General features: G+C 43.5%; 1 protein-coding gene across 2 annotated transcripts in view; it reads left to right on the top strand.

The window, feature by feature from the left end:
- Window positions 1-20,438: 20,438 nt before the first annotated feature.
- The window catches only part of DUSP10 (dual specificity phosphatase 10), a 41,851-nt gene continuing 37,590 nt past the window's right edge, over window positions 20,439-24,699 (top strand). The window contains exons 1-2 of one of the 2 annotated variants that reach the window (XM_055233913.2): window positions 20,439-21,484; window positions 23,709-24,565. In XM_055233913.2, the coding sequence (XP_055089888.1) occupies window positions 23,752-24,565 (814 nt within the window). In that variant the 5' untranslated portion in view covers window positions 20,439-21,484; window positions 23,709-23,751. Of the gene's footprint in view, window positions 21,485-21,512; window positions 21,681-23,708; window positions 24,566-24,699 lie in introns of those variants that run through there. The other variant, XM_055233914.2, reaches the window with a different exon arrangement.

Below are 24,699 nucleotides of genomic sequence, written 5' to 3'. Positions count from 1 at the left end.
TTTTGACATTTTTTCAAAAATATGTGACCATATGGACACATTGCTAGGGCCATTAGCAAGTAATAGAGTCTTAAGCTTAAGTTTGTTAGCTTCATGGCAAATCTACCCCTGGGTTAGAGAGATCATTCTTTCTCGCACCCAGGAAATATGTACTGAGCACCTACATATGCAAAGGACTAAGTTTTCAATGATAAGTGAGATGAAGTCCCCGCCTTCAGGCCCTCATCAAAAACTCATTCTAACAGAAAGAAAAAATACAGATTATCAGCCAGTAAACAAGTAATTTCAAAATGTTATCTGCTATGATGAAAATAAACAGGGTGCTATGACACAGAATAAGAAGAGGACTCAATTTAGAAAAATTCTTAGGGAAGTGGCATTTAAGCTCAGAACTGAAGGAAAAATGGAGCCAGATATGCAAAGAGCTGAGATAAGAGCCTTCCGGAGGGGAAATGGCATACTCATATATGTTAAGGCTGGAAAGGAGTCCATTTACTTCAGGAACTGAGTGAGGCTGGAATTTAGTGAGGGAAGAAGAAAGGATATGAGATGAAACTGGGGATAGAAGGAGAGGCCAGACCCTCCAGGGCCTCCCAATACAAAGTGATTTTATCCTAAAAGCAGAGAGGTAACAGTGTAGTATTTCAAGCAGGAGACTGACCCATTCAGATTTTCCTCTTTTAAAGAATTATTCTGTAAGAGGAACAGATTAGAGAGACGTAATAAAGAAGCAGAAAGACCAATTATCTGGATTGAGGGCTGGCTTTGACATTTCCAGGCTATGTGGCCTTGAGCAAGTTACATAACCTCTTTTAGCGTCCTCATCTGTAAAACGAAATAAATAGTTCTGATACTTCACAGGATGATTGCGAAGGTTGAATGAGGCTATGCAAATAAAGTGTTTCCCACCATATCTGGCACACCGCTAACGCTCAGGGTTAGCTATTATTACTGTTGTTACTGTTGTTAGGACCAAAGCAACGTGTGGTCTTAAGAGAGAAGGGAGAGTTAGAGCAAAGACTCAGAGATAAGTGGCCAAAGCCCATTATGAAGATTGTAACTTCTATGGGGAAAGGGCTGGAGAATGAAACCTGGAACCACATTCTAAGCAGCACAGAGGACCTGGGGCATGGGCACTGGGATGCAGTCCCTCTCGCCTGTGGTCAGAATTGTGCTGGAACCTAGGGGCAGAGCTCAGAAGCTGAGCTGGGGTGGAACAGAAAGCTGGGCCTCTCCACCCACCTGCCATTTGTCTGCCCTGAGAGGCTCCCTGATGAGACCTAGACCACCTACGAGTATAAAAAAGCAACTGAAACTTGTAAAATAGATCAGGGTCCTGATCATCCACAGCTATTTTCTCTTACTGAGCAAAGCACACTATTGAGTGAACACATGAACAGGAGGCTAAATCTCAAAATGAACTGAAGTTAAGGAGAATGAACATGAGGCTAAATCTCAAAATGAACTGAAGTTAAGGAGAATAAACACTTAACTTTTATTGATTTATCTTTGTTGTTGTGTTCATAGCAAGAGCAGGCAGGAAGGGGACTAACCACTTATATCTCTTCAATAATTATTTTAAAATCAAATGAATTTGAAGCCCATGCTTTCTGAAAAGACAGGAAGAGACCTGGGCTGTTTCCCATGCAGTCAGATATCTGGTCCAGAAGATTAAGCTAGATGCTGGGATATGTGAGTGAGTAAAACTGGAGGAGTTGTTACTGTTCAGAGATTATAGTCTAGTGGTAACTTATAAAATTATGAAATAAAAGAAAGACTGTAGGTTCTTGTAGTCAGAGGGAGCACACACCACCGTGGGGGTGAAGAGAACTGGTTGGCAAAGTCTTTCCCTAAAATTCTCTTTCCTTAAAAGCTTAGAATATACCTTCTTCCTTTTACTCTTTCTTTATCTCCAATTTCTGCTTCTCCCTCCCTACAAACCTGTTCCAACATTATTTATCCTTCCTTTGCCTACATTTCCTCTAATCCAACCCCATCCCTAATCTCTCCCTTGGAGGCTGTTTTCTTCTGATATCTGGCCTTCTCTTTACTTTTATTTGAATTGCCATCCACTGAAAATAATCATTTGTTTTTCTCCTGTCATACATATAAAAGATTTATTGAGCATTTGTAATAGGTACCAGGCTGTGAGCAACTTTTCACATTTAATGTTCACTTTTACCCTCCAAGAAAGGTTCTGGTATTTTCCCAATTTTACAAATAAGAAAACTGAGTTGTAGAAAAATTAAATTACTTGCCCAAGGTTATACAAGAAGTAGAAGTTGCCAGACTTAACCTCCAGTCAGTTGATTCCAAAGCTCACACCATTAACCATGACGCCATCCTGTCTCCAAATGATGTTTATATACCTCACAATTGTGGATGCCCTTTACAGAGAGGGCATTTACAACTCAACAATGGTATGGAAACTAAGCTGCACCTGTCTATAAAGTGCGCAGCAACAGTGGCGGCAGCAGCAGCAGCGTTGTCGCCTAGTGGGAAGGAGGGTGCTGGGTTGTTAGCAGGAGCAGGGCCATAAAGTCTCCAATGTGGTCTCCACTCAGTATTGGATGGGGATGTACTTTCCAAGATGAGCGATCGAGGAAACTCCAACAGTGGGTAGACCTATGTGGGGCCGCTTCTAGCATGAGGACAAAACATACTCTGAGGAAGCTTCGAAGATAGTCCCGTGAAGAATGATGGAAGTTGGAGAGCCATGGTAGGAAGGATCTGACGCATCGGGCTGGAGGCCTGCTTGTTCATACTCCACAAGAAGGAGATGGCAAAGTCCAGGCTGTCCTAGGTGGCAGCGGCCACCTGTGCCGGTGCGGCAGGGACGGGATGGTTTGCAGCTGTGCAGCCACGCTCTTCACAGGAAGCAGCCCCAAGCAAGAGGAGCATCTGTGAAGGTGGACACAAGTGAGGTGAGACAAGGTCAGGAATTCTGTTCTTAAACATCCATTTATTTATTCAGCCAGTAAATACTTATTGTGCACCTCCTATGTTCCAAGCCCTTGTCTAAGTATCAGACATTCAGGGCTGAACAAAATAGGCAAATATCCCTGCCCCTATGGAGGTTTAATTTATGCACTTCTTGCAGCAAAGTGAATTAATCAGCAACCAAAACAAACCAGATGACGATGCGATATGGGTATGCCAGCCTGAAGATAAGCACAGTTAGAGCTGTCAAAAGAATTAATCAGGCGGCAAATATTTCCTGTAACAAGCTTCTTTGCTTCATACACAAAAAAAAGTTTATTCTGGAGTCTTTTCAGAGATGCACCACAGAGATCCCTGAATACGTGCAAAACAGAATCTAAATAATCCAAAGTGAATTTATGCCAAACTTTTCAAAAATCCTCCTCATATAGAGGGCAGGATGTTCTAGTGAGTGGGTACTAATAAGGTGGCCTAATTCTGTGACTGACACTATAATACCTAGTGGAGTTACTAGTTCCACAAGTCTTTTCATAGTAAGGTTATTTCAAACATGGAAATCACATGAAATAAGAAAGGCCTAGTATCAATAACCATAAATTAGAGTTGCTAGTATTGATTTTGTAACTAACCTCTCTCGTCACCTTGAAGAAGTCGTTTCACTTTTGTAAGTTTCATTTGCCTTTCCTACAAAAAGAGGGAGAAGGTGCATTAAACAATTTGTAAATTCTCTTTCCATTATGACATAGTCTTTCTGTATGCTTCCATGGAGGAAATCTTTCTAGGGGAGTAGAATGGATGGAATGTGGCTAAATGCATGCTAGATACAGAGGAAAAGCTGTCAAATTAACCAGGGATCCCAGCTCTTAAAACCTGGATCTGGGTATCCTCCTGTATCAGAAGCACTGGACAAATTATTATGTAAATACTAGGTATCATTCCCTCAGGAGATATTTTGTTTTCTTCCCTGTGACCTATCTGCATGTTGTATGTGGCCCTGTACATAAAGACTTGAGGTGTTTTAAAAGCAGCCATATGTGTATGTGGCTCCTTAGAGAACATGGTGCTCTACATGAGTAAATTCCCAGAAAATCTGGGCTTATTTCTGGAAACATTAGCACTCCTTTCAGCAGCTTCTAACCTATTTTACTCAGAGCCAGTATGAGGAGCACCAACATTGTTCTGTGCTGAGCTACTGTGACTTGCTACAGCTTGTTCAGGAGTGTAGATCTGAACCCAGATAATGGAGCACTTTTTATTTTTAAAGTTTTGTTTGCTGTTTGTTTGCTTGCTTAATTTTTGTCTTTGTTGTATCCTCTGCAGTCAACTCTCTCATTGCCCTTGCCTTTTTGTTTTGTTTTGTATTTTTTTGTTTTATACCTCACTGCCTAGAAGAGGGCTTAAAGGCAACTCCATGCTTCCCCAAACGTACATCAGCTGAGCTCTGTGACTCTTTGTTTCTCAGAATGAGGCTTGTTAACCTTCCTATCAGGATGATGGGGCTAAAAGGCTAATCTTCATAGGGTTATTTGCGTATGAAAATCTGTATTTAGAAATCAATAATTAATTCATAAAATAATCATTTGCATTAATAAATCTGCTGTTTTAAATAGCGAAAGCCACGGACACTGTGGGGTGAGCACTAAAGGGGAAGTAAAATGTTGACAAATCAGGGCACGTTCTTGCTCTACGAAACGTGAAAGACTGCCTCTCTCCTTGAACTTCATGTTTTTTTAATCTGCAAAATGAGAATAGGAACGTGCACCACAGAGTTGCTGTGGAGTTCAAATGAGATAAAATGTATGAAAGCACTTTGCAAAGACAATTGTTACGACACAGCATTGAATTATAGTTATCTGTAAGCATACCTCATCTAAACTATAGGCTATTTCAAAACAGGAAGTTTGCCTTACCCAGGTGATATTCAAAATTATTATATTCAAAATATTTAACAACTGGTAGGGCATCAACCAATCAGACTGTACATTGGCCTAATCAAAGCAGACACTAGCTATGAACACCCAGAATGCCTAAGCCCGTGCTCACGACAGCCCTGTGCATACCCATGGGAATATTCCAAAGGGACTAGTACAGTGCCTCGCGTATAAGGGATGCTCAGTGAATTTATTTGAAACATTATCTGCTTTGCGAAACTTTATTTTGCTCACAACATTTTTAGAAGAACTTCCAGTATAAAATGAGCTACATCTCTCTCTATTTTCCCAATATTACTCAGGGGCATGTGATCTATTCTTGCCCTACTTGACTCCCCAACAGAATATTTTTTTTCCCAAGCTTAGTTCCAGGTACTAGTCCCTGAACACTTGAAGCCTCTTTTCTTTTACCTAAGTTACAGATTCATTAACCCAGACTTTTAAAAAATGTTATTATTAGAAGTTTAATCACCCATGTCCTCCTTTGAAGTTCTTTCTAAAATTACTTTCTGGCAATAATAATTATGTCAATCAGGGGCCAGCCAAATATAGCTGTGGCCCTTGGGCCAAATCAAGACGGGAGTTTCCAGCCATAATCTATTATTTAGCTCCAAATGGTTGTGCTAGTTTCCCCACCCCCACTCCCTCTCTGTCCTACCTACCGTTCTTTTGGCATAAAGTGACAACCTAGCAGGTGAAGTCCTAAAGACCAGGATCGAATGTCAGAACTGGGGCTGTTTTGCTCTCTTTGCTACATTGGTGTCTGTGGCCAGATTTTGCAAGTTGTATCTTATATGAATGCAAAGACAAAAATTAAATGGTAAGTCAAGGACAGAAGCCAAAATGGTGGTGGTGTTTGTGGTGATGGGGAAGGGGGATGGTAATATTAGGGATATAAGAGAGAGAAGCCAGGGAACCTAGAAATGAAGAGTAGCAGACAAAGTGTGTGGATGGTAAGATTCTCATTTTGAAAGATGATCTCAGCCACAGCTGATTTTGATGTAATCCAGGAACGCTTTTATGAATGTACCAGATTCAGTGAAGGAAGCCACAACCAATAGATGCATTTCAGTAGTGGCTCTCCTGCCTTTCATCCTCCACAGCACTCCACATCCATCGTTGGGGTTCTATGACTTTCTCTGTAGGCTCTGGGATCTGAGACCACCTTGACCATAATCAGGCAGCATTTAATGACACCGCTTTCATCAGCTCTGCTCAGTATGAGATCAACTAAGTTATCCCTTGGCTTCATTTATTCATTCAACAAACATGTACTGGATGCCTACTATTTTCCAGGCACTGTTCTGGGTGATTGGAATGACAAAATGTCTATTCTTAGTAGTAAGGAGCTAAGAGGCAACAGAAATATAGGCCAAAAATCTTACGTGAAGGAAACAACATGCATAAAAACTCAGAGACCAAGGAAAGGGCAGATTCCAGTAGTTCAAAATGCCAGGCTTGTGGAGAGTTAACTGAGCCATGCCTGGTGTTTACATGGGCTATAAGGAACTAGTGAAGGGCCAACCAGTGGAGTAAAGTGTTTAGATTTGGACTTTCGACAGCTCACTGGAGCAGCAGAGTAGAGAAAGGCTTGCTTGGATTTGCCTGGCAATATCCAGGCAAAATTTCAAGGTGTCCTAGACTAGATTGGTGGTAATGAGGATAGAGAGAAGAGGGTGGATTTGAGAGCTATGTAGGGGAGAATATCAACTAGGCTGGTGAATGATTAGTCAAGGCAGGTGAAGAAGAATACTCCTCCATATTTCTGGCTTGATGCCTTGGCGATGGAAGGCACCAACTCACTGAGAAAGAGTAAACAAACAGAAGAAAGTATAGGAAGTAATGTGTTGAGTTCAGGTTGGCTAGAGATGTCTCTGGAGTATTGAGATTGACATGTCAGTAGGAAATTGCGTGGATTGGTGTTTCCCAAAAGTACCTGCCCTGGACACTGTGATGAGAAACAGAGTGCTGCCAGAAGGTAAATTAATGCTGCGCTTCTTATAAGGAGAAGAAGAAAATCAGTTGTTTACTTGCATTCCAACACAAGCTTCTTCTCTGAATTTGAGCCAGCAACAAATAATCTGTAGTCCTGCACTGGCCCAAGGGACCCTGACTTTGAGAAGCTCAGGTCTAGGGTAGGAGTTCAGGAAAGTTGGGACTAGATGTTCAGGTAGACCATCCACATATGATGCCATCTTCACTCTCCATAGCTGGTCTTGTCTCCTTCTTCACCTCTTCAGCTGAACTTCTCTCCTCTCAACATATAGCTAAATGTTTATTAATATTTCCATTTCATCTCAGAAGCAAAGGTGCCTCCTCACTTTTGAAGGCTAATAAATGCCCCCGGCTGGGTGTGGTGGCTCACGCCTGTAACCCCAACACTTTGAGAAGCCAAAGTAGGTGGATCACTTGAGATCAAGAGTTTGAGACCAGCCTGGCCAACATGGTGAAAACCGTCTCTACTAAAAATACAAAATTAGCCAGGCGTGGTGGCATGTGCCTGTAATCCCAACTACTCGGGAGACTGGGGCAGGAGAATCACTTGAACCTGGGAGGCGAAGGTTGCAGTGAGCTGAGATTGAGCCACGCACTCCAGCCTGGGTGACAGAGCAAAACTCCATCTCAAAAAATAAAAATAAAAAATAGAATAATTGCCCCCGGTCCTGCTGACCCATTCATTCAATCTCCTTCATTCAGGACATGGTGCTGACAACTGTCTCCCCCTTGTACTTTCCACGTCTTGAAAGGAGTTCATTTCCATGAACTCAACAGAGCCTCCAATATACTCAAGTCCTCCATTCTGAAAAAAATAAACAGGAAATCTCCTGGCTACCCCTGGCTACTGCATCTAGCTCCTTAGCTCTCTCTTTTCCTTTATCACACACCATTTTGAATTCCACTGTCCCTCAGGGGACAACTCCCTCCCTCTCTGCAACCTGCTTTTGGTGGGATTCTCAGTTGTTATGGCTACGTCTTTTTTCCATCTTCCACCTACTAAAATTCTTCACAATGTTTGATATTTAGTCAAACATCAGTTAGTCTTCTTGAAACTTGCTCATTTCTAAGGTCCTTGTTCTCCCAGTTCTTTCCTCACTTCTTTGACCACTTGGCCACAAATTAGTCTCCTTCCACAGATGCCTAGCAGATATGACTAATTTCTGAAATAGTTTTTGAAAGTAGTTTGAAAATAGTTTCTTTTCTGAAACTATTATGGAAAATATCTTGCTGCATAAGTTTCTTATGAAAATAGAAACTATTCCTTCCTTCCTTCCTTCCTTCCTTCCTTCCTTCCTTCCTTCCTTCCTTCCTTCCTTCCTTCTTCTTTTTTTCTTTCCTTCCTTCCTTCCTTCCTTCCTTCCTTCCTTCCTTCCTTCCTTCCTTCCTTCCTTTCTTTCTTCCTTCCTTTCTTTCTTTCTTTGAGACGGTCTCCCTCTGTTGCCCAGGCTGGAGTGCAGCGGCATGATCTCTGCTCACTGCAGCCTCCCTGCCTTGGGCTCCCGTGATTCTCCTGCCTGGGCCTGCTGATTACCTGGGATTGCAGGCGCACACCACCACGCCGGGCTGGTTTTTGTGTTTTTGGTGGAGACCGGGTTTTGCCGTGTTGGCCAGGCTGGTTTCCAACTCCTGACCTCGAGTGATCTGCCCGCCTGGGCTTCCCGAAGTGCTGGGATTACAGACGGAGTCTCGCTCACTCAGTGCTCAATGTTGCCCAGGCTGGAGTGCAGTGGCATGATCTCGGCTCGCTACAACCTCCACCTCCCAGCCGCCTGCCTTTGCCTCCCAAAGTGCTAAGATTACAGCCTCTGCTCGGCTGCCACCCCGTCTAGGAAGTGAGGAGTGTCTCTGCCTGGCCCCCCATCGTCTGGGATGTGAGGAGTGCCTCTGCCTGGCGGCTGTGCAACCTTCCAAGTGTGAAGTGACAGCCTTTGTTGTAGAATGAATGAAGACACTGGCACTGATTATATGACACCTTGGCAGCTATCTCAAGTCGTTGATGGTGGAGGTATTGGAATTATAGAAGAAAGCAAACACACAAATTTGACTAAAGGCTATTTTGTGACTTCTTTCTATTGGCCCTGGCAAACCAAGGTTATTCTGCATGGAAATAGCCTTGAAAAGGTGATATATATATGAATGTATCTGATTTTTTTTCCCCGTATAATTCTTACTTTGTGCATTTGATATTCAGTTGTGTTTGTAATCACGGAAAAATAAAAGCATATATTTTCTTTAAAAAAAAAAAAGAAAATAGAAACTATTAATGAAAGTATGTTCCTGGAATAGTTTCTTTTGAAAATAGTTTCTTTCCTGAAACTACTATTGAAAGTTTGTTTCTGGGTAAGTCACTCCAACATTGTCTTTTTTCTTCCACAAAATGAGCAGGGTTGTGTTGTGACACTTCCAGTCTATTCCAGGTAGAATTTGATTCAAGAAACATTTATTGCATGTTTTATATGTGCCAAGAATAGATTTAGAAAATATACTCAAGAAGTGTGAGTTACATCAGGAGTCAAAATTCACCTACAATCTGCCATGCAACAATAACCTAACCAGCTACTCTAAATATGATTATGGTGCTCGTTGTTTTAGCCATCCAAAAACCATTCATTGAGCACCTAGTCTCTGTGTCAGACATTATGCTAAGTACACAAACAGAATCATTATTTCTAATCCCACAATACTCAGCAAGGCAGTGTTATTATTCCCATTTTACCAAAAAATAAACTGAGGCTCAGAAAGAGTAAGGAATTTTTATACAAGACAAAAGAGAAGTTGGGGTTGTGTCCTTTAATTATGTATTTATTAGTGTGCCTTCTGATTTAATGTCCATTTTCTCTTCTAAACAGTAGGCTCTTTAAAGCAGAGAAAATGTTCATTTTGTTCATTACTGAATCCCTAGCACTTAAGAGGTAGGTACAGAGTAGGTTACCGAATGATCTAATCAATCAGTTGATCAAATTAAACTCCAGGGTCTCTTGATTCTAAAGCCCGTGCCGTGTTTCCTAGGAGACTTGGTCCTTTATAAATGCAATGTTTGTGTCACAAAGTTTTTTGGGAACACAAAGGAGAGCCCCATTAATGAATTTTTGAGAGATCTTTCATGTCATTTTTGGCTATATCTTGCTAGAAGGTGTATATCCTGACACATAGCACCCTAGATGGCCAAGGAGTGTTGGGAGCGACCATGAAGGGGCCTAGAGGAGGAATGCAGAAATAAATAGTTCCACAGCAGCTCCAAGGAGCAGAGGAGATAAAGAGATGGATCGAGTACCTGGTGAAAAGTGACCAAAGGAACAGAGAAGTTACTCTCCCTCACAATCTCTCCAAGTCCAGCTCTGTTGATCTAGAGGAGCACTATCCAAAAGAAATATAATGTGAGCGGCAATTGCAAACAACATAAGTAGTTTGAAATCTTCTAGTAACTGCATGTTTAAACATAACAAGAAACAGGTGAAATTAATTTTAGCAATATGTTTTATTTAACCTAATATATCTAAAATGTTATTTTAACATGTAATCAGTAAAAAATTATGAATGAAATATTTTGTCCATTTTTTCCTAGTGAAACTTGGAAATCTGGTATGCATTTTATACTTAGATTAGATCTTAATTCAGACAAGCCACAATTCAAGGGCTCAAATAGCCACATGTGGCTAGTGGCTACTGTATTGGAGGGTGTGGATTTAGACATGCATAGTGTGGTATGTAGTCCAGTTGCTTCAGAATTGCTGGAAAGCATGAAAGGAAATGTAAAATTTCCACTCCCATCCCAAACCTACTGAACCAAGCCCCCCAGGGATCTGTGTGCCTTTAGAGTTGGAGCAATGCTGGTCTGGCTAACAGGCAGGGAGCTTCCAGTCTACTAGAAATGAGGGAGAATGAAATGGTGAACTACATATTCACAGCCAAGCACTCTACATATCTCTGATAAAGAGCCAGGGAAACAAAAAACGTAAGGCAGCTGCAAAAATGGCATGCATTTTTTTTTTTTTTTTTTTTGAGACGGAGTCTAATGGCATGCATTTTTATCTCTGATTTGCTCTTGTGAACTGTGAACACTTCTTGAGAAATCCACTCCTTAGGCTCTTAGCTGAGATTTTATAATTCAACCATATGTCGATTAACTTGGGAAAGCAGAAGTAACAAATAAATAACCTCAACAAGATGTCAACATTAATACTGAGATTTAAAATGGCTTTCTTAATACATGCTATAAAATTGAGAAAACAATCTGTTCTTACTATGGAAACTCCTGACAGTCTCAAAATTCAGGATGTTTAGAAAAAGATTAAATATGCATTTGGGGGAAAGTAAAAATATTCATATATTTCTTCCTTCAGGCTGAATGGACACAAATCAGAGGCTCAGAAACTGTATCTTAGGTTTATTTTTATCATTCCAATCTCCAGATTTCTTTAGAATCCCAAAGCCAGAAACTTCAACTGGGATTTTCTATTTTTCCCTAATACATTGTAGGGGGGAAATTTGTTTTTCTTTGGCATCAATAATTCTATCTTAGATCTATTAAGTGTATCCTCATCACCTTTTTAGGGTAGCTTTAAAATCATGGAAATTATGTTACTCAAAGGTGAAGATGAACCCAATTCAGTACATTTTTTAGTGGTACAGGAGAGGATTGCAGGACACTTGGTACAAGGCTCATCTTCTAGGCTATGCTTTACTCTGCCCACCAAAGGGGAAAAAGGGTGTATTAGGATTCTCTAGAGAAACAGAACCAACAGGATGTGTATGTGTATATATGGAGATTTACTCTGAGGAATTGGCTCATGCAATATGGAGGCTGGCAAGTTCAAAATCTGCAGGGTGGGCAAATGGGCTGGAGAGCCAGGAAAGAACCAATGTTGCAGTTAAAGTCTGAAGGCCAACTGGCAGAATTCCCCTTGCTCAGGGGAAGTCAGTCTTTTGTTCCATTCAGGCCTTCCACTGACTGGATGAGGCCCACCCAAATTATGGAGGGTAATCTGCTTTACTTAAAGTCCACCCCTTTACATGTTAATCTCATTAAAAAACACCCTCACAGAAACAAACACCTTCACAGAAACAAGCAGAATAACACTTGACCACATACCCCATGATCCAGTCAAGTTGGCCACAGAATTAACCATCAGAAAGGAAGATTGCACTAGCTTAAACATACAAAGGGGAAAGTTCTGCATCCACACAGAAAGAGACACAAACTACTCCTTATGCCATGGGACTAGCGGAACTTGTCTTTGAGGTTCTCCTGGGTTTAAAGAGAGGGGCCCCAGGTGTGTGCTTGACATCCCTCAACTGTACAAAAGCTGTTGGCTCCTGTCTAAGCCAGTGCAGCCTTCCTTAACATGCACCGACACAGACAGCCCTATTCTTTCTTTCCTATCCCAGGTGGTGGGGCCCAGTGTCTGCTGAAGTCAATCAAAATGAGTTTTAGTAATATCACATTTTTTTTTTTTGCCAGCAAACATTCAACAATCCCTCTGTAATCAGATCCTGTTCTATTTAATAGCTTGTGAAATTGTAAATTTCTGGAAATAGCAAAATACCCTCTACTTGTCTGCTCCTTGCTTTCTCTCTGCCCAAAGTTACCCCTCCCAACTCTGGAGTCAAAATACAAACTAAATTTTCAAACAAAAGCAAACAAAACAAAACAAAAAACCCAGCCAGCCCGCTGTTCTTTTTGCCTGCCTGCCTTACTTCTTTCAGTCCTTCTTTAATATGCTGGCCAATTTTGATGAGTTAAAATGTCTGCCTTTAACTCCTCTGATCCATATTCGGAAGGACTCGTGTATTACATGAAGATTAGGACTGTGTTGAAAAAGGAGTCCAAATCTATTGGCATTTCTATTCTGCAGAACATAGAAAAGACACTTCATTGGACTGTTTGCTATTATTAATCTAATTTAAGGTTTAGAATGGCGGTTCGTAGAGTTGCTTCAGTTTTCCTAACTACTGGGAATAGGAATTGCAAACTGAAGCGTGAAGGAGCTAAGAATTCTTGTGAATTTTACATCTTAGTTTACTACTGTAGAAAAATGACACAGTTTTTCTGTCACCATACCTGCGATGGTGAGCACTGGCAGATGAATGAAGCACAGTGCCAGATCTCTGTTTGGCTACTTTCTGATCCAATCTATTTATCTTTCTTGCATTCTAAATTTTTGTGACCTGCAAGTTAATGGCAAAAATAACATTTCCTTCTTTTCTAACATTTCTACTTGAACTAAAATTTTAGCCAGTTCCAATAAGGATTTTTCTCTTATCTGTTGAATAACTTGAATTGACTAGACCTGACCTGATTTGGATTAATTTGAATACCCCTACTATACGCCTGAGTGGTACTGTGGGCTCAGTACTTAGCATAGCATAGACACTTAAATTCACCCAAAAAGGGCTTCATCCACCATGTTCATACATTCTTGGCCCTTGCTGGTCATGAGTATAATTACAAAGTGTTTGCTTTATTTACCAGCTAAACCAGGGAAAACACTGAACCCTCCCCCTGGGTGGGAAATCCAGGTGGACTTGGGCCCATTCACAGAGCATTAGAAACAGGACTTCTCAGGGTGATACTCCCCACCTAACCCAGAATCGGTAGTGGCATTTCCTTTCAGAGCACATCCACCAGGCAGATGAAGAACTCACTGATTTCCAGGCTCAGGTCCTTGATTAAATGCCTTTCTGAAGAAAGCTATTTATTGGCATCAGTCACATGCTAGAGAAAATAAACACTGGACAATCCGTCAGGGAGATAAACACCAGGAAATGCATGCCTTTGAGAATTACAAGAAGGAAGATGTTGAACGAGAAAAGGAAGATACCTTCATCCTGCTGAAACTCAGTGAACAAGAAGAGGAATTTTTTCTAAGCATTAAAGACAATCATAATTGCAAACAGCACTGACCAAAACAAAAATAAAGTACGGTATGGAATATAATGAGATGGATTATAATGAGAAAGATGTTGATATTTTCTAAATTCTATGGGAAATAAATGGAGTTAAACTGTAAAGCGGGAAATATGATCACAACAAAACAAAACAAAACAAGTGATGTGTAAACAATGTAGCTCCCCAGAGATAGACACTTGGTTAATATCTGCATAAATAATTCAAAAGAGGAGTGAATTTAGGGACTTTGGAGGTTTCTAAGTTTCCAGCTATTACAGAAGGCCAAATCAGTAGCTAGAAAGCTATCATCAGATGGACCAGGGTATGCCTCTAGAAAAATGAATAATTCAAAGGTACGTGCTTGCTACAACCTGAATATTTGTGTCCCCCCAAAATTCATATGTTGAAATCCTAAGGCCCAAGGTGATAATGGGGGCAGAACCCTCATGAATGGGATTAGTGCTCTTATAAAAGAGGCCCTAGAGAGACCCCTCACACTTTCCACCATGTGAGGACACAGCCAGAAGTTAGTAGTCTGTAACCTGCAAGAGAGTCCTTACCAGAACCCAATCATGCTGGCACCTTGATCTTGGACTTTCAGCCTTGAGAACTGTGAGAAATAAATTTCTGTTGTTCGTAAGCCATTCAGTTTATGATATTTTGTTATAGCAGTCTGAATGGACAAAGACAGTATGTTTAAAAAACATTCTCAGTTCATTCATTCATTCAGTCACTCACTCACTGGACTGAAGCTTAATGAGTTCAAACTATGTGTTAGCTCCTGGGCCACCTGCTAGGGATGGGATGGCAAACAAGACATGGTTTTGCTAATAGAAGTGTCATAGGCTCTTCCTTGAATTTACCAGGCCAATCTGCAGTAGCAACCAAGCCATTGACACAATTTAGGGCAATATTTGAGACTGTTCTGGAAATAAAGTGGAGGTCTGGATCCGTTCCCCAAGGTGGAGGCTGCGGTTGTAAGAGTGAGACCACATGGATATTCACGTCATAATGGACTTAGAAAAGTTCAGAAGAAAACAAAAGGAAAAAACAGCAAATTCTTAAGAAGAGGCAATTAAAAATATACTGCAGTCTGTAGACTGAGGGGGACATGATAGAAGTTTATAAAATCACAATGAGAGTGAATGAAATAACACAAAATGGTTAAAAGCAGATGCTCTGGTGCCAGATTGTCTGGGTTTAAGTGTTGACTCTGCTGCTTTCTAGTTTTGTGAGCTTGGGCAAATTACTTACCCCATCTGTATTTCTGTTTTCTCATCTTTAAATTAAGCTAATAAAAAAGTACTTACTTATAGATCGATGTGGCTGTGAAGATTTAAGTGAGTTAATGCATGTAAATCACTTCCAGCAGTGCTTAGCACAGAACAAAACACTTAGTAATATGTTACCTATGATTATTTTTTCCCCAAATTCTAGATCTTTAAAATCAGTTCAGTTAATATTCAATTATAAAGATACAGTACATTATGATGCACTTTGTTGTCTAAAGGAACTTCTTATATGTAGAAGTGGTACAGTCTGAACCTACTAGGAGATGCTGAGAACGTTAGATTAATTCTTTCGCGTTACACCTGAAACAAGTCTTGAGGGGGTTTATGAATGCTTTGTGTGCATGTTTACCTTATAACTTTGCATCCCTCAGTAACACAGTTAGACCCAGCCTCCTGGGGTTGAGAAACTGGCGCTGACAGCATATCGTAATGATAAAACATGATTGCTCAGTTTAGTAAAGGGGAAAATGTTAACAGTCTTTGATGTAGCAACACATAATAACAATAGGCCTTCCGCCACAGAGGAGGGCATTGTTGGAGACCCAAGGCCAGTGAATGTTTTGTGTGTGTTATTTTCATAAAGAAAATAAGTTTACATCCATGGTCCACACACTTGGACTGAGGCAAAATCCTCTTCTGAGAAATAGCAGCAGATGTTTGTGGGGTTACAAATAGGGGAGCAGTGAAGGGGAAGAAAAAACTGAAAGGGATCTGTTTGCCTAAATGAAGACAGGGAGCATATTAATTCCCCTAACCAGCCAGTCACCTCTGTGTGATCAGTAGAGGCCAGAGTGAACCTTGAAAAGAGGTCTGAGGTCAGTCATGCTTTGGCCATGCCATCCAATGAAATTGCTTTACAGGCAAAAAAAAAAAAAGAAACAGGATTAAAAAACAAAACAGAGGATGGGCGTGGTGGCTCACGCCTGTAATCCCAGCACTTTGGGAGGCCAAGGTGGGTGGATCATGGGGTCAGGAGTTCGAGACTAGCCTGGCGTGGTGGTGTACGCCTACTCAGCTTCCTGAGTAGCTGTAGTCCCAGCTACTCAGGAAGCTGAGGCAGGAGAATTGCTTGATCTCGGGAGGCGTGGGTTGCAATGAGCCAAGATCATGCCACTGCACTCCAGCCTGGGTGGCAGAGCAAGACTCCATCTCAAAAACAAAAAACAAAAAAACAAAAAACAAACAAACAAAAAATCCAGAACCACCACAACAAAAAAATCCTAACCAGGATCCTTTCTTTAACTGAAATTTTACTTTGGAACCCCATGAATAAGACATATATCTATCCACAGCCATATCTGCATCTGTCAAGTGTGGAGGTGTGGAGGACAAGATTGTGGTCACAGAGGCTCCACCAGTTCACCCCTGCTCCCATTTCTATTGCCCCCACTTGCACTGATGTCTTTTACACTTTGTATATAAGGTTTTCAAAATCCAATGTGTATTCTAATCTTATGGCACATCTCAATTCAGACTAGCCACACTTGGAGTGACCGACACATGTGTCAAATGACTACCACACTGGAAAATACAGATATAGAGCCTTAAATGGCTCAGAGCCTTTTCCTGAGTCACAAACACACCTGCCCATGAATTTTGTAGGAAAGAACTGCAGGCCTCTTGTGTTCAAACTCATAGATAGTGGGACAAGCACATGGCCCTGCCTCTGTTTCCATCATTACAGTAGCCACCGTCTTAGTCCAGTTGTGCTGCTATAACAAAATACCTGAGACTGGGGAAGTTGTAAGGAACAGAAATTTATTGCTCACATGAGTTCTGGAGGCTGGGAAGTCCAAGATCAAGGTGCCGCCTGCAGGTTCACTGCCTGGTGAGGGCCCAATCTCTGATTGCAAGATAGCACCTTGTTGCTGTGTCCCCACAGGGGAATGGAAGAAAACTAACTCACTCCCTGAAGCCCTTTTGTAACGGCCCTAATCCCTTCCATGAGGCCTCTGCCCTCATGACTTAACCACCTCCAAAAGGCCTCATCTCTTAATACTGTCACACTGGCGATTAAGTTTCAACATATATTTTGGGGGAACACATTCAAACCACAGCAGCTACTTCCTTCAGGGAACCCTTCTTATCAGCCCTTCCCTGGGCCTGGAAAGTGTTGCTGGATGTTTTGCCACGCTGGTCTCAATGACCTCAAACACTTACCATGCCGCTTTCCTATTCCTCAGCTTATTCCCCACTCCTTCTGGTATAATATCATCTTTATCCTGGATTATTTTTAAGTTTTCTCCAAGCCATTCTCTGCCTTAATTCTAGTACCTCCAGAAATCTACCTTGACCTTGAGGATTATTTTGAAGGCCCCACCTTCTGCCATTTCCCCACACACTTAACCATTTAAGTGCACAAAAAAGAATTAATTTAATTAATACATTTGCTAAATACTATCTATATTATATCTTATATGTTGGCCTAAGTTATCATCATCTTTTGACTTTAATACACAGCACTTTGTGCTGAAACAGTCAATATTTTTCTTATGATGTTTGTGGAAAAAAAGATATGCTCAATACAATCATGTTACAACATCCAAACTGAATGAAGGTGCTTCACTGTTTCTTTGGGACTGAAACTAACATTAAGGCTCTGCTGCTGGTTATTGATATACAGATCAGATTTGTAGCCATTGGCTGACTAGCATTATGAATTTAAGTCTCAGGGCATTATATTTCAGTGTAGTATTTTCACATTTATCACTCAAAAACAGGAACAAAACCACTTCTTTCTGTCCAAAAGATGTTTTGAAGAGTAATGAATGGGAAAAAATTCCATCTATAATCTGATTTTTTTCACCAGTCTTATGACTTGAATATAAGCTTAGAGATGCCTAACTTAAAAAATAACTACAACTTTGCTTATATTCACAATCTGGTAATTATTCCACGTTTCAGGTTTGATACATGATAAGGAATTTTGCCATCTTTCCCAATGCTTCAGCCTGGATGGCTTAGATTCTTAATCAACTAAATTATAATAATCTACTACTTTGAAACTATAATAAAACAATCATCTTATTACAAGAGTTACATTTCTTTTTGAAATTACTTTTCTTTTTTGGGCCTTGTGGGAAAAGCTGTTAAGAACTCTTCTGCAATTGTATAAATCTACAATTTGGGTTTAGATATTGAGGCATTAGAAATGAATTCATCGTTTATAGATCATACATACCTTTAAAGATAGGCTCCTTATTTCCTAAAGCAAGTAAATTAATTTTTTTTCCACTGAATGCCTTTTATCAGCAGGGGATCTTTCTTCCCCCCTGAGCACTTGAATGAGTTCCGTTTTTCTTCTGAGTTAGGGTATTACCATTTTATGGATAAATGAAGACAGAGACTGGATGAACAGATGTAACACATAGAGTCAGAATCAGAACTTAGAACTCTCAAACTCTGAGTTAATGAAAAATTTTCCAATAATTGTCTATGTTTAGGGAAAGGTAAGCTTGCAGCCTTCCAGCTCCAGATAGATCAAGGGTAGGACCTCTGGGAAGTTCTTTTCTGATTTGTATAGAAATTACCTGGAACCCGTTTCCTGACCATAACCTGTTGATCTTCAAACATTTAAGAACCAAATGGTGTGCCCTAAGCACTCTGCTGTTATCAGGAGGGTGAATGGATGTGTGTGTTGGTGTGTGGATGGAGAGAGGTGTAAACCAAAATTAAAATTCTAAGCCCTCCCCCGTCCCGCCGCCACCCCCCCCACCGCCCCCTTCCCAGGCAACCATCTGAAAGGACTAATTTCTCAACGAGGGCTCTTGTAAAATTTATCCTGAAAGACTGGTTGAGGCTATGAGGGGAAGTGAGGGTGGGATGCGCCCCATTCATTATATATCAACCAACGGACTAATTTCTCAACCAGGGCTCCTGCAAAATTTATCCTGAAAGACTGGTTCAGGCCATGAGGGGAAGTGAGGATGGGATGCACCCTATTATATATCAACATGGACTTTAAGTCTGATAAGAAACATTTTACAACCTATTCTCTCTGAACCTGCTGCCTGGAGACTTCATCTGTATAATAAAACTTTGGTCCCCGCAAGCTCTTATCTTAACCCAGACATTCCTTTCTTTGATCTCAGGTCTTTAGACAAACTCAACCAATTGTCAACCAGAAAATGTTTAAATTTGCCTATAGCCTGAAAGGCCACCCCCTCCTTAGAGTTGTCCAGCCTTTCTGGACCAAACCAGTGTATTTCTTACATGTATTTGATTGATGTCTCATGCCTCCCTAAAATGTGTAAAACCAAGCTGGACCCCAACCACCTTGGGCACGTGCTCAGGACCTCCTGAGGGCTGTGTCACAGGCCGTGGTCACTCATATTTTGCTCAGAATAAATCTCTTCAAATATTTTACAGAGTTTGACTCTTTTCATCGACAGACGTTACACAAAATCCTCTCCTATGTAAGACTATCGGACGTCTACGTGATGCCCGTCATAACACTGGTGTGAAAAGCTGGACTGGGGGGTATGTGTCTGCATGTAAGTGGAGGTGCCTAAGAGGATTTCTCTTCACAGCTCATTGAGCATAGCTGACTTGCTAGCTATGGTCTGACACTTTCTGATTTCAGATCTGCCCTGAAAACAATTACATGAATATGCCCCTGCTACTCAGTATACTATTAGGCTTGGAGTCTGAAGTAGACCTCCAAACCCCATCCAGTCAGGTAAGGGAGAGAAACGATAGCCCAACATTCCCTAGTGCTCATAATGTATTATTCCGTTATTTCACTTTTTAGCCCTTCTCTCACAGATAAGAAAAGACAAAGCTCTACTTCTTTAGGGTTCTTGGACGTAGACTCTCCACAGTTCATCTGGGGTTGTTCATCTCCACTTCTTTTTGTATCCCAGGGCAACTTTCCTGCAGTTTCCCTAATGAGAATATTTTCCGGACTAGGCATAGGGCGGCTTGCCCCGCCCCCTACTCTTCTCCCGGGACAGGAGCTGCTGCCAGCTACCTGGGGACGGCCAAAGTCAGGGGAGCGGGGAGAGGCGGCGTCACCTCCTTCAAGCTCCTCCGGCCCCATTCAATCTAGCTATTTGCACTCGGCTCTGGCTCTTTTCCTCCAGCTGCGGCTGTTCCAGAAGCGCCGGGCTGCCGGTCCTGGCCTCGGCAGGGGCCGTGCGGGACCGAGGGGTGGCGGCCGAGGCATGTGGGGCGGGTGGGTTGCGCGCGGCTGGTACGGCGCGGGGACCCAGCGCGCCAGGCGGGAAAGGGAGGCGGCGGCGTGTGGGGACCGAGCCCCGGAGGGACGGCGGGCGGGTAGCGGGCCCCAGGACGCCCGGCCAGGGGATTGGCCTCTGCGCCGCTGCTCAGGGCGCGTCCCTTGTCGCCTCTGGCGTCGACCCAAGCCTCCTCCTCCGAGCAGCCCTCAGTGGCGCCGCCTTAGTGCTCCGGGTCGAGCCCCGGGAGGGTTAGCCTGGGGACGGCAGGGGCGTGACCGGGGCGCGGAAGTAGGTGAGCAGCAGGGCGGCGCACGGCGGTCAGGCCGGGACAGCAAGAGGGGCAGCGACATCTGCGGGCGGGCGGGAGGCGGACGCTTCCCGGGCGGAGCAGGGCCGTCCGGAGGACGCAGGCCGCGTCGAGGCTGAAGGGCCTCCCTGTCCGGGACGGTCAGCTGCCAAGTTCGGGCCCTAAGCGCGTGGCCCTGGGCCGCTGCTCGGAGCGGAAGCGTCGCCCCTGGCTGCGCGCTCATGCTGGTCTAGAGCAGAAGACCCGGCGAGGTCCGCGAATTTTGGCTTAGGGTTTGTCAAGTCACCTCGAGCGACTCGGAGAGAACCTGGCTTTCCCACTAGGGACGGTGATCGCAGTCTCTTTCCTTTAGAAAGTTACTCCGACACTTTTGATCATCCGTCCATAGTAAGGAGGAAAAATAGGTGGTTTGTCCCCGGGTGAGGGAGTGTTGGAGGATCCCGTCCAGTGGGAAGAGCCAGTTTTAGCGGAGCAGCGCGTCCAGCCCGCTGACGCTTCAGCCTGGTAAAGGGTTAACTGCATCCTGCTGGTTCGGTTTACATGTAAATAGAGAGCAGCTGCTCCGCGCGGCCCCGGCTGGCTCTTTTAAGTTTTTGATTGGTTGCCAATGACATCACCGCCCGTGTTATAACACCGAGGACCCAGAGCAGCGTCGGACAAACCCTCCTTAAAGAGATGAGGCCACGCCCTCTTACCCGCCCCCTAGGCTGCCCATTGGTCGCGGGGCTCTGTGAGGTAGCGGTCGGCTTTCTCCGGATTCTTATTGGTCCAACCCGCCGTCGGTCGGCGGCGAGTCCGCCCCCTCAGAACCTTACATTTACAGTGTAGCAAAAGAGAAAGTAACTATGTTGCTGCTGGAGATCAATGAAGCTAAGTGAATGGGGGCTGAATGTGCGAGTCCATAGCTGAAGCGGAGCGCCAGATGGTGGAGGAATACACTTATTTATGAAGTAAGTGGAAGTCACTGCGACTACTCCTGAGAGCCCGAGACTGGAGGTGGAGGATTGTAAGGCGGTCCTTGTGTGAGTGTGTGTGTTTGTGTGTGTGTATGTGTGTGTGTGTGTGTGAGAGAGAGAGAGAGAGAGAGAGAGACAGAGACAGAGACAGAAAGATAGAGATGCGATGCTGACGGAGGAGCTACAGCAGGTAGGGTTATAAGGTTCTGCTGTTGGCTCCTGCTGCCCTGTGCGTTTACTCTCTCTGCAGTCTACTTGGGTTTGGGGCGAAGAAAAAAATGAGGTTTGTTGGGATGCTTTGCGGCAGTTTTAAATGCCCGGGGCTCGTTAGTGCGCTGTGTGCCGAAGATTGAAGAGGGGGGCGGGGGCATGTTAAGTGCTCCAGGAGTGGGGAGGAAGCATTCTCTAACCACTTAATTTTCTCTCCAGCTCTTGCCTAGTGGTGGAAGGAAGAGGGGATAGCTCAGTATTTCTCTGGGAGATTTTCTGGGCCAGACTGGATGGTTTCACGGGCAGTATATACGCCCGACCCTCTGCTGCAGGGATGCAGATCTCTCTGTACACTTTGTGTGTGTGTGTGTGTGAGCCGTGAACTCTGTGTGGAGGTGGGGGTCCCAGAGTGTGTCTCTGTGAACACGCTTATGCGTCCCTCTCAAAAGAAATGGTCTGTTGATCCTGGACGTGTCCTACCAGGTAACACAATAGCAAAGACTTTCACCGCTTGGTCCAACCGGGAAACAGTTACAGCTTCTGGAATAGTACTCGCTCTTCAGAAAAAATACTACGCAAGGGAAGGGGGGTTGACTCCTTCGCTCCCATCCAAAAGTGGATGAGAGAAACCCGAGTCGTTGGAGATCTGCCGACGTGATGGGTGCGTGCCCCCGTGTGCGCGCTTGAGTGTGGATTCCGCCTGTGACACTTTGGTTCTGTGTCAGAGAATGGTGACCGTCGTGTGTAGACAGACGGATGAGAATGGTGACGGTCGTGTGTAGACGGATGATAGTTGGCATTTTTCCAGATAGCTCTTAAAGTTCGTTTAGGTGAGCGGCTCTTGGCGTGGGGTTTGGTGTCTTTGCTGTGTGCATGTCTAATAGAAGAAGAAGAGTTAGCAAGCCTGGGTTGTAGAGTGCCCCTGTGCCTACAGGAGGAAGGAGCCGTCTTTTTGCAGACACTCTTTGAAATCAGAGATAGATCTGGTGGGCAACAATTCACTGCCCCCTTCAACGAGTACAGTCTAATTGGGAGGTCCTCTTTACGGAATCAGTACTCTCGAAGGGGGGATATCTGTATGGGATTGAAACCTTATACAACGTGGCTGCCTCCCATTGAGAGAAGCTCTAGGATGCACAGTCTGTGCCAGCCAGGGAGATGAAGAGGGGAGGAGAGCCCAAGTTGTCCTTTCCAGGCAGAAATGAGGGTAGGGGTAGGTGAGAGAGCAAAGGGTGATGGATTTGCCAGGGTTGGGGTTTCCAGGTTTCCAGATCTGGCTCCATGGCTTGAGATTTCGTTTTAGGACACCAGTTAGTAGTGAAAAGGGGAAATGCAGATTAATTTATAAGAGGCCAAAAGACAACATGTGAGGTTTTAATATGACTATGTTGTGCTTTTCAAAGGACCCCAATAGAGAATGGAAGGCAAGAATAGCTCCAAGTTAAAGAGATTCACTTAAGGGGATTTGCAGAAAGTTGACATCCACCCTGATGTATATTTTGCTGCTGTACATTTCTGTGAACCATGCCAGTGCTCTTGGTTACCCCTTTGCCTTTGCAGCGAGTGAGGGAATTAAATGGCAAGCATGCAAGGGTGGACAAATGTGTCTTTCTCAGATGTTTGCAGTGTACTTCTGCCCAAGAGCTGAGGTTCAGAACAGATGCCTCCTAAGAGCCTCCCTTCTGTCTTCAGCTTTTCTAATTATTTGTGCTTATACCTTCTCTACAGCTGAACTTTTATGTAGGTCCAGGAAAGGTTGTTCATTAACATTTACAACATTACATCCAAATTTAACGTTAGACTTAGCAACCAAATTGATTGGGGCCCTCAGATTTGCATCCTCTTTGAATACATAAAAATGAATTTCAAGTTTTGATAGTGGTATGATAAAGGGCAATTAGGACGACTTTGCTCAGAGGGATGCAAAGGTCTTTCCTAGGAATTGGATGAGACTGCCTTTTGTGTCACGTGACTTTATTCTTTCTTTCCCCCTTCCCCTTCTTTACAGACTGTCTTGAGTTCTTCTTGAATTGCCAGTTTTCAGCCTCCTCATGCCTCCGTCTCCTTTAGACGACAGGGTAGTAGTGGCACTATCTAGGCCCGTCCGACCTCAGGATCTCAACCTTTGTTTAGACTCTGGCTACCTTGGCTCTGCCGCCCCAGGCAGTAACAGCCACCCTCCTGTCATCGCCACCACCGTTGTGTCCCTCAAGGCTGCGAATCTGACGTATATGCCCTCATCCAGCGGCTCTGCCCGCTCCCTGAATTGTGGATGCAGCAGTGCCAGCTGCTGCACTGTGGCAACCTACGACAAGGACAATCAGGCCCAAACCCAAGCCATTGCCGCTGGCACCACCACCACCACTGCCATCGGAACCTCTACCACCTGCCCTGCTAACCAGATGGTCAACAATAATGAGAATACAGGCTCTTTAAGTCCATCAAGTGGAGTGGGCAGCCCTGTGTCAGGGACCCCCAAGCAGCTGGCCAGCATCAAAATAATCTACCCCAATGACTTGGCAAAGAAGATGACCAAATGCAGCAAGAGTCACCTGCCGAGTCAGGGCCCTGTCATCATTGACTGCAGGCCCTTCATGGAGTACAACAAGAGTCACATCCAAGGAGCTGTCCACATTAACTGTGCCGATAAGATCAGCCGGCGGAGACTGCAGCAGGGCAAGATCACTGTCCTAGACTTGATTTCCTGTAGGGAAGGCAAGGACTCTTTCAAGAGGATCTTTTCCAAAGAAATTATAGTTTATGATGAGAATACCAATGAGCCAAGCCGAGTGATGCCCTCCCAGCCACTTCACATAGTCCTCGAGTCCCTGAAGAGAGAAGGCAAAGAACCTCTGGTGTTGAAAGGTAATGCCCCTGCTCCCTTCCCAAGCACGGTCCTGATTAGCCAGGTTCACTTTGGGTTTTCTCGTAGAAGTGACAGCATTCTCCTTACCCTGGCTACCAAAGACCAAAATAGACTTTATTCTTGTCTTCCCTTC

Source organism: Symphalangus syndactylus, chromosome 19 (genome assembly GCF_028878055.3).
Source record: "Symphalangus syndactylus isolate Jambi chromosome 19, NHGRI_mSymSyn1-v2.1_pri, whole genome shotgun sequence".
NCBI lineage: Eukaryota > Metazoa > Chordata > Mammalia > Primates > Hylobatidae > Symphalangus > Symphalangus syndactylus.
This window is presented reverse-complemented; position numbering and strand designations above follow the sequence as displayed.